This window comes from Populus nigra, chromosome 1 (assembly GCF_951802175.1).
Source record: "Populus nigra chromosome 1, ddPopNigr1.1, whole genome shotgun sequence".
Classification (NCBI taxonomy): Eukaryota; Viridiplantae; Streptophyta; class Magnoliopsida; order Malpighiales; family Salicaceae; genus Populus; species Populus nigra.
Genome location: NC_084852.1, coordinates 26,626,705 through 26,636,867, shown reverse-complemented (window position 1 = coordinate 26,636,867; position 10,163 = coordinate 26,626,705). Strand labels below are relative to the sequence as shown.

The 10,163-nt window shown below is 33.0% G+C and overlaps 1 protein-coding gene across 7 annotated transcripts; it reads right to left on the bottom strand.

Moving 5' to 3' along the window:
• Positions 1 to 2,311: 2,311 nt before the first annotated feature.
• On the bottom strand, positions 2,312 to 9,477 carry LOC133668051 (CBL-interacting protein kinase 32). Of its 7 annotated transcripts, none has more exons than XM_062087823.1 (15): positions 9,457 to 9,477; positions 7,708 to 7,936; positions 7,396 to 7,458; positions 6,797 to 6,868; positions 6,345 to 6,452; positions 6,157 to 6,237; positions 5,737 to 5,790; positions 5,508 to 5,633; positions 5,337 to 5,426; positions 4,424 to 4,546; positions 4,175 to 4,288; positions 3,345 to 3,461; positions 3,200 to 3,256; positions 3,027 to 3,101; positions 2,312 to 2,787 (listed from the first exon to the last, which is right to left on the bottom strand). In XM_062087823.1, exons 2-15 carry the CDS (start codon positions 7,876 to 7,878, stop codon positions 2,713 to 2,715), a joined length of 1,326 nt encoding a protein of 441 aa, XP_061943807.1. In that variant the 5' UTR covers positions 7,879 to 7,936; positions 9,457 to 9,477; the 3' UTR covers positions 2,312 to 2,712. The 7 variants fall into 7 exon arrangements, with proteins under 7 accessions (XP_061943807.1, XP_061943794.1, XP_061943786.1 ...); XM_062087810.1 differs by lacking the exon at positions 9,457 to 9,477 and adding an exon at positions 9,090 to 9,384; XM_062087802.1 differs by lacking the exon at positions 9,457 to 9,477 and adding an exon at positions 8,862 to 9,017.
• Positions 9,478 to 10,163: the final 686 nt, after the last annotated feature.

The following is a 10,163-nucleotide window of genomic DNA, read 5'->3' as shown; positions in this document are numbered from 1 at the left end:
GCTTTCCGAAAATGTTCTTATGGAAGGACTGCTTGAGGGGTTAAATCTCATTGTGCAAACTTCAAGAGAATAATTGAGAAAATCCCTATTAATTTTAGCAATCAAGTATATGTTGGAGAGTCTAGTGAAGAGTTTGGATCTCTTGATTAATTAAGGATTTTAAACTAAGGTTTGGCAATTTGGGATTTTTTTACCTCAAGATAAAAAAAAATAAAAAAAATAAATGATGATGATTTTGCTGCTTCTACCTGTGAATTATGAAGATTTTAAATAAAATATAAAAAATAATCTATGAATCTATGTACAATAAATAAATTTTTTAAAAAAATAATGAAAATAAAACACTCAACTTCATATATATATATATATAAAGAAAAACTATTTAATTAGACATCAAATGCTACTCATAGATGGTGGTGTGACACATAACCACGACAATAATAATAGTAATAAAATGATGTTGTTGGCAACCATATCTGCATGGAAGGAGTGTTTTAATTAGAGATAAAATAAATCCAGCCTGGGCTGAATTGCATGATTCATGTGGGTTAATTTAAGGGTTGCAAACGTCGCATCAGTCAAATCATGCTTTTATTCTAATTCTAAGTTGATGATTCAAAATTCAAATCCAATGGTAATAACATTAACTAGGGTTTTTATCTCTGGAATCTTTTGTTTAAATTTTATAATTACCCATTATATTGAAAGTTTATATAATTATTAATTTTAAAATTTATAAAATTAGTTAAAATACATTACATTAATTAAAAAAAATATCATTCAAAATTTATCTCTTGATTTTCTTACCGTACTTTTAATCAGAGATAAAACAAATCCGGCCTGTGCTGAATTGCATGATTCATGTGGGTCAATTTAAGGGTTGCAAACGTCGCATCAGTCAAATCATGCTATTATTTTAATTCTCAGCTGATCATTCAAAATTTATCTCTTGCTTTTCTTACCATACTTTTAATTATTCGGAGAACAATGCCCTTTAATATAAAATTTATCCATATTACCCTCATCTTTTTTTTTCCTCCCTATAAAGTCAGAGAAATGAAGAAAAAAAATGACTAGTTGTTAATTTAAAGAAAATCAAGAATTGAATTAAATCAAATAAGATATTTACTATTGATACTGTTAAGTTTTTATTAATATTTAATCAAAAACAAAACATTATTATTTTAATAAAATATTCAATATGAGTTCTTTATATTAGTCAACGAATAGGACATGGCACCCATAATATATATATATATATATATATATATATATATAGTGCATATTCTAGAAGGGATGGTGTCTTATTTTTCTTACTTTGCGTGAAACATGATGAATCCAGTATACATTAAATTATTATAGCTGATTGTATGCTGACTGTATGAGACCGGATATATCCTATACTAAAAATCTTGATTAGATTTTGATTTGAAGGTCATAACATGTTCTTGGATTTAAAATGGATTATTTAAGATCATAACTTTTAATACATTCACAAGAATTTATTATTTTGTTTACATTGTATTCTTGGATTTTAACGAATGTTATGAGACTTGATTAGAAGATTATTCAGTAGAAAAGGATGGATTTTTGGATCTCTAGGTTAATTTAGATTAATTATTTTTATTAAAACGATGTTATTTTATTTTTTTTAAAATATTAGAATTGACTCAATAAAATTTTGACTAGATACTAAAAACCAGACTAGATTAATAAAGTTTCATAAAATTAATATCTTTTTCTATTTAATTTAAAATTTGATTTGAATTAGTTTTTGGATCTTGAATTTCTTGGATCAACCTCCTCCTCCTCCTACTACGAGTAAAGCCGAGTTTAATATCTAACATTACAGGCAGCCATGAATGATAAATGTGGGAATAAAAACAAAGCAGGCATCTCAAAGTTATCCTGCATGCGTTTTCCAATTCGGTGTAGATCTATCCTTTAATTTTAATTAATCTGCATGATTAACGTGAGAGGAGGACTGCTGGAGAATTTTGCTCGCATCAGCCACAGACAATAACGATAACGTTTTCCATCCTTGCCTCTTCAGGTTACCATCTCTTCTCCTGTCGCTATTGCTTGGTCAATTTTTTGCATTAAATTGGAATCAATGCCTACACATCAAGGATATTATCATGCGTTATCAAGATCTATATATATATATATATATATATATATATATTCATGGACCACATGCTCTAACATGCTAGTTTGTTTTCCAACTTTTTTTCAAGTTAAACAATATGAACAATAATTTACAAGCTCCCCTTGGGCAAGCTCTAGCACATAGAAACTGGATGGCTTGAAATTTGGAAGGGAAAGAGTTGTACTAAGAACATCAGAAAACATGGAGAAAGGAAACAACAGTAAACACAGTCTTCTTCTGAGAAAAGTTTCCGAGAAAAAGGAGCAACAGGAATTACAGTACTTTCATCAATTTGAAATCTTCCTATCGAAGAGGAAAACAAACCACCCCATGAAAATAAGAAAAACAAACAGGACTATGAGAAGCATCCATGTTTCCCAACATTAATAACAAGGAAAACAAATGGAGAAGCCATGTCCGCCTAATTCTATGGGAATGAGAAAATATTTCCAGGGAAAGGGATGAAGAAAAAACTAAAGGAACAAAGATGTAGGGCACATATAGCACATTTGCATCGGTGCCGATAACGGATGTACTTGTACACTTCAAAATTGGCACAACTTTTACTTCGTTTCTTGCATGTCCTCCTCAGTTTTCCAGACAACATCATCAAGGCACGTTGAAAGGTTTTTATAGAACTGCAGAAGACAAGGAACAAGAAAGACGGAAATATAAATCGTTTCTAACTTGAAAGAGAGGAAAAACTGTAGATGTTCTGGTTAAGTACTAGCTCAGGATAATCATCCAAGACATTGTCAATATATAATTAAAATGACAAATCATGCATGCATCTATTGGTTGTTGGGTAGCATTTTGTTTAACGAGAGCAAAATGCAAATGGATGAATTAAATGAAAAGGAAGAGAGGGAAACTATACCTTATGGAACTCCAAAGTGTCTCCCTTTGCTTTACGCACTTCAACCATATGAAGGGAAGGTGCCACTTGAAATATCTGATTGAAATGTATGAAACTGTGAATTAATACCACAAAATGACTATGGACTTGACTTTGGCAGCATTAGTAAGTTTAATCAGTAGTTAGTCGCAGACCTCGGTAGCAACATTCAGGTTTCCCTTTCTCCCAGCCTTCACATTCTCAAGCCTCATCTGAGAAAGACAACGATAGCCTTAAGCATTACCTCAGACCTTTTTAATTTTTGTCAAACGAATAATGAATACTTTATGCATTTGTTACCTTGTAATTTTTCTTGTGGACATCAAAACCAAGGGGCTTGGCAGCTTCTTCGATCTTGTGAATTATTTCATTGGCAGGGCATCTAGACGTGAACCTCGTTTCCCTCTTAAATTCCTGCTGCAAGACATATAATCACAAACTTACGAGCTCCAATATTTAACGGAATTGCAAAAAAATTGACATTATAAACCTATCATATGGCCTATCACCTACAAAAGAAATCCTCATTTAAACAACTCAGATGCTGTTAGGTAGCCAATGCTACTTTGTTGATAGTGCAGAATAATACTGCTTCCATAACAGAGGCTTCTAATTTCACAGTCTATAATAATCTCTCACTGTAATTGACAAAGCTGGATATCTCTAATTGTCTGGAAGGAACTTCAAAAAATAATTAATGATCCATTTTCTTGTTTACGCCTTGAATGGATAAACACATGGACAATACTAGAGTCTCATTGCAGTAAGAGATCCTGGATTGGTTCATACTCTGAAACATTGATTAATCCCTTCATAGGTGATAACATTTATCATACATATCGATGATTGGTAAGTTGATGTATCTCTGAAATATTTAAATGACAAGGGAAACAAGGAAGGCATACAGCTGCATAAGCATGCAGACACAACACCAAAGAAACAGACATACTCCCCCGACTACCAGACCATATCCGCATAAGAATGTGACAATATGTCACCATCATCTCTTATTTCCACAGAAGCAGGAAGCTGATGTTTAATGTACTTGCATTAAAACATGCATCATCAACTGGAATACAATAAATCAGGTTTTAAAGGTACATAAAAGAAAGGCCTTTCAACAAACAAACCTGTTCTCCATCAAACAAATTCCCAAGATTTAGTCCTTTAGACATAGAAATTAACTCAAATGCATTCATAGCTGTTGGTTGCTCCTCTTCCTTCTTCTCTGTTACATGGTGTTCCTGTTGCAAGGACAGCAGTAAGATTTAATAAACAATATTGTCAAGAAGCGCAAGAAATTGTTAACACTTCCTTCAAACGGTGTACTACTCTTTTTTTTTGCTAGTTCAAGTATAAAAAGCTCGTCTTAAACTCACTTCTGAGTCCTTAAAAACAGCTTCAACATCATCCAAGTTGGTGTCCTCTTTCTCTTCAAACACAGGAGGCTTATAACCTTTCTTAAACCATTCATCTACCAGGATTTCAGGTATGGTGATGCGCTGCCATAAAAACAAATAGTAAATTGAGAAAAATTATAAAACAATATGAAGTTGTGAGTAATGTTAATATTTCCATGCATTGAGGCCAATATAAAGTACTTAAAATCCCAGACTTCTTGGAACATACTTAAAAAAAAAAAGAAGGTCTAACAGCATATGTATGATGCGGCCACTGCATAAGCAGTACACAAAGAATCAGGAGCAATATCTGACCTAGGTAATGCAAACATCATGACATTTTTTACACATCACTTGCAGATTAGAGAAGTTGTCCAGGCATCCTAATGATATCCACTGCAGTAACAACCTTTCAGTGTTCCAACCTTGCTACCTGATCAAATCTCTAGAAGATTTAATCTCAGTTATGCAACATTCACATGCTAGACTCTGGGAAGCTTTTACATAAAGTTCTATTTAAAGTATTGATGCAACAAATTAGCATGATAACTGGATAGGCTCTATTTGTCCAACAACAGTGTTATGGCAGCATTGGGATCAGAGCAGCTATTCCTTGTGCCAATTATGATGAAAAGAATAAACATAACTTAAAATGCACATGGCGTTCTTTGCAGTGATTCATCATATATAAATTTCTGACTCATTTGATGAAATTTTGGTAGCATCTAAGAAGAGAAATTTTGGTAGAATTCTCTCTTACTTTTTGAAAAGAAGAGTTGTCAACCACTAGTTAATGTAGAAATCCTTTCTTTTTTCCTCCATTCTAAGATGCAGGAAATGTATTATAATCAGAAGCTCAAGCAAGGAATGTTAATAAAGCATAACAACTCACAGTCATAGGGTTGGGATCCAAAATTCGAGTTATCAATTTCATGGCACCAAAAGAGAGCCAAGGGGGGCAAGTAAATTCAGCTGCTGAGATCTGTATTTGGCAGAAGTAAAGTGAAAACCAGATGGTACAGGCAAGGGGGAGAACAGTTCTATCAATTTGTAAAATGCTCACTTTTTTATACAGGTTCATAACATTTGAATCATCGAAAGGCAAATACCCTGCTAGCAATACAAAAAGTATCACTCCACATGACCACAAATCTGCAGTAGTCCCATCGTAACCTCTATCATTAAGAACCTGAACAGCAACACAGAAAATAATTAGAGGTATAAATGTGCCTAAGGCTTAAAAGGCAAACATATATGATCAAGAACTGTAGCTTATAAACCGTCATCCAAACCTCAGGAGCGACATAATTTGGAGTTCCACAAGTTGTATGAAGCAGGCCATCATCCTGCCAAAAAAACCGGTTAGTAAAAAAAATTGCTCTCCTTGCAATAGTCACAGAAGAGACTTTAAAAAACAACAAAAATATTATTTCCATGAAAAAAAAAGTAACTGTAAGGAAATAGTTCTTATCAGTAGCCTTAAACAGGATTAATTTCTGCCAGGCTTATTTTTAATGGCAAAGCTTGTATTTGAGAATAAGTATAGCATAGGCCTCTTTCCTTATTCATAAGCTTCAGTACATCCCAGCCTGCTTTAATGAAGGTCGTTATTTTGAACCAATCAAATTGATAATATCCATAATAGGGACTTGGTTGGCAGAATGATGTCTATAAGAAGACTTCAAATGAGATGAAGAATTGATGGTAATTACCCTGACTTGTTGGGACAGCGCGCTCAACCCAAAATCTGAAACTTTGAGGTTCCCATAAGCATCCAACAACAAATTTTCTGGCTGCAAAACCCAATAAAAAAGCAAAAGAACAATGAAGGTCATGATGAACAAAATATATACATAAACAACCTATTTACATGTTACAAGGTGATTAAAGTTCTGGGTACCTTAAGGTCTCTGTGAAAAACACCCCTGCTGTGGCAATAGTCCACTACATTGATAAGCTGCTGGAAATATCTCCGAGCTTCATCTTCTCTCATCCGTCCATGGTTTACCTTCGTAGAATTAAAACAAAAAAATTATACATGCAAAGAAATGCTCCGTAATTGGTATGAAAATAAAGAGTCAAAAGAAACTTCCAGTCCTTTTAATGTTTTGGTTCCAATCAACACAAGATTGCATTATTATAAACAAAAACAAATGCAAATATGATTACAACTAAGATTGTAATTGTCAATGATAAGGAGATAAGCCTTAACAGGTGTACAACAAATTTCTAGTACTTGTAATAGCATCCAACATATAATTCCCATAACTCTACCAAGGATATTGAGCCAGTAAAACTGGTGGAGCATAAACTAGTGGAAAAAAAAAGGTTTGATAACAATACAAAACTTACAATTTTGTCAAAAAGCTCTCCCCCGGTGACAAACTCCAAAACAATAAATATCTTTGTCTTACTTCCCATCACCTGAAAATCAACATTTGTTTTCTGCTAAAGCTTAGAGGAAGATTTATATCAAAATACTGCTTTACATAACACAATTAAGATAGCTACTGACTCTTTGAAATAAAGTTTAGTTCGAGGCTAAAATAGGCAAAAAGATCACAAGGTCAAACCTAACAATTATTTAGAAATCAAATGTCAGTTAAGGTAACTTTTACAAGCATGCTTGATTCCGTCACTATTTCTATACAAGACAATCCTTCACTCTTTACACTAATGCTAGAACTTAAACTCATATGGAAAAAATGGGACAACTGGATACTGAACAAAATTACTGTTCATAGTCTTGGCCAAAAACATGTAAGAACAGAACCAGAAAATCTGATGTTGCTCCCATTTGGTAGAGAAGGATGCAAAGGAAGACTAATTATAAGGATAAGCATAAAGCATATAGCTCCCATTTGGTAGAGAAGGATGCAAGGGAAGACTAATTTTAAGGATAAGCATGCAGCATATAGCTTGTAATAAATGCTGAAGACTAAGAGAGGGACCTCATATAATCGAACAACATTTGGATGCTTGATAAGCTTCATTGTCTCAATCTCCCGCTTGATCTGTCAGAACAACGGCAATTTTAGAATTCTGGGACAATATTGGAACACCTTTTCTGGTGGTAGCATATATATAAAATAAAAGAAGTCTATAGGATCCAAAAGGGAAAAAAGGGCCAGAATCTTCCAGAAGTGTACGAGAAAGCAATTGAAAAACAAACATAGATAATGCATATAGTATCAGTTTCTCTTGAGACATGTAAAGCAGTGAGAAACAAACAATTTGTCATAAAAAGAATTGACTAACCAGACCTGTTCAGCCATCTTGTGTTTGAGAACCTTCTCTTTATCAAGGATCTTCAGGGCCACAGGTTCCCCTGTCTCAGAATTCCTCGCAAACTTTACTTTTGCAAACGTTCCTTCACCAATTGTCCTTCCCACTTCATATTTACCCACTCTACGCTTGATTTTAGGTTGACTCATGCTTTGTTTATGGGTTCAACACTCTTATTCTTTCAGTTATGCAAACTTCTAACTCTTCCTGAAATGCATAAGAAAGTGTAAGTGCCAGACCAATACAGCAATAAAGTTCAATAAACATGGGATCTGTTGAGCATATCCCCAATTGTGAAGAAATGGTCAAAACTTGGCTGGTTCTGGATGATTTTAAGGTTTGCATTACATATTCTGGAGATTACAACAATCAAAAACCTTTCCATAAAGTATAGCTCAATTAATATAGCAAATCAACCAATACAAAGAAACAACAAAGACTAAAAATGCCATAAAACGTGAACACAAGGAACTTACAGCATGATAGAAAAAAACAAAAGCCATACTATGCAGAAAAGATCTACATCAACAACCTAATGAGAAAGCAAACAAACTAATCCAAAGTAATAATAACCAATGAGAAGCTAGAAAACACCCTGCCAAGTTGCCATTTTATCAGTACAGTGAATAGATCAGGTTGCCAAAACATAACCAGAAACAAAACCAGGAGGAGGTGAAACAAAACGACAAAAAACAAGTATCTAAGTTGAAAATCTTGAACTGGGAAAACAAAGAACTTAAAAATGTCTTCACCAATTAAGACAGATACTGAAAACGCAATCAAATCAAGATTTAGTGAATTAACCTCAAATCCAATTGCAACCAGAGCCACCAAAATGCCCACGTAAGTGGAATTTAGACCAGAAACATCTCAGTAGTCAATCAAAGACTGCTTATAAAAGCAACTAAATAAATACTTTATAGTTTATAATTAACAAATAAAAAATGAGTTTAAAACAACTAAACAGAATCTTCCTCTGAAACACCATGTTAAAAATAAGAAACTGTAGCTGAAGTTAAAGAAACTCAAGAGAACTCAAAGTTCTTGCCAACTTTACAAATTCCCACCTCCAAAAACAAAAACCCAAATCAAATTGTACAACAACTAACACATTAAAAAGCAAAGATAGGACCTTTTCCAAAAACAAAAGCCCAAGAATTATACTGGAAAGAAGGAAAGAAAAGGCCTCTTGTGGTAATAAATAGAAGGAAGCTTTTAGCTTCAGAGAGACCAAAAAAAAACGTAAAAAAGTCAAAGACGAGTTTCAAAGCAAATTCAACATAGAAAACATATCTTACACAATGGATAAATAATGACAATTAAAATAATAACAATGATTAGAAGGAGAGAGAGGATATACTTGAGCAAGACTTTTTAAATATGGGGACTGAGAGAGGCAGAGAGATAAGCAAGAAAGGCTGGAAATTATTGCTTTAGAATCGGCTTTTGAGATGACTGAAAAGGCAGGGTAAGGCAAAGGAAACGGCAATGATTGAGAGTGGTTTTGATGATTTATAGTAACCTTGTTGATGACGATCACCTCCTGGCCTCTGCAACCAGACAAATGGTTGCCTACTACTGTACTCTACTCTACTCTACCTGTCTTAATTTTACTGCCATAATTTACTTGCTTACAGCAACACAAGCACGTGTCTACTAATGGAAGGAGTGAGAGCAAATGGTTGGTGTTGGCTGGCTGGCTGGAGTTTAGAAGGAAAGAAATATACCTCCTATCTGTTGATGATTTTGCCTTCAGATTTTTGCTTAATTGGGTTTGCCTAAGATGCCGACTTGGGGTTTGAATCTAAATTATAATGGAAGGCAACGGGTGTCTATGACTCATGTGTATCTACTATATTTATATTCTACTCTTAGTCGTTAAGATGTTTAGATATATATTATATTCATCTCGGAACAAACTTTTTTTTTAACCTAAAAAAAATTGGGGGGGGGGGGGTTTGTTAATCAAATTATGTCTCAATTAATTTAATAATATAAAAAAAAAATAGATAACAACAACAAATAAACTAAAAAAAAACTTGTGACCCGTAAGATTAACAAAATCCTGATAATTAAAATGTTGAAAGGTGAGATCGAAAAAAGAAAGTTCTAATAAAAAAGGACTAAAAACAAAATAAATAACAATAAAAAAAATAAGATTAAATTTGATATAAAATAAAATGAACTAAAATATTGAGGGATGCAATTGAGAAAATGATTCAATTAAAAGAATGATATAAAATATTGAGAGATGCAATTGAAAAGATAATTTAATTAAAAGAATAATTTTAAAAAATCAAAATCAAAAGAATAGAAACTAAATTTGAAAGCCGAAAAAATCAAAGGAGGATTGAATTGAAAAAAAATCTCAATTATATGAATAATCTAAAATAAAATAGATAACAATAAAAAAAAAGCTAAGTTGAAAAATATG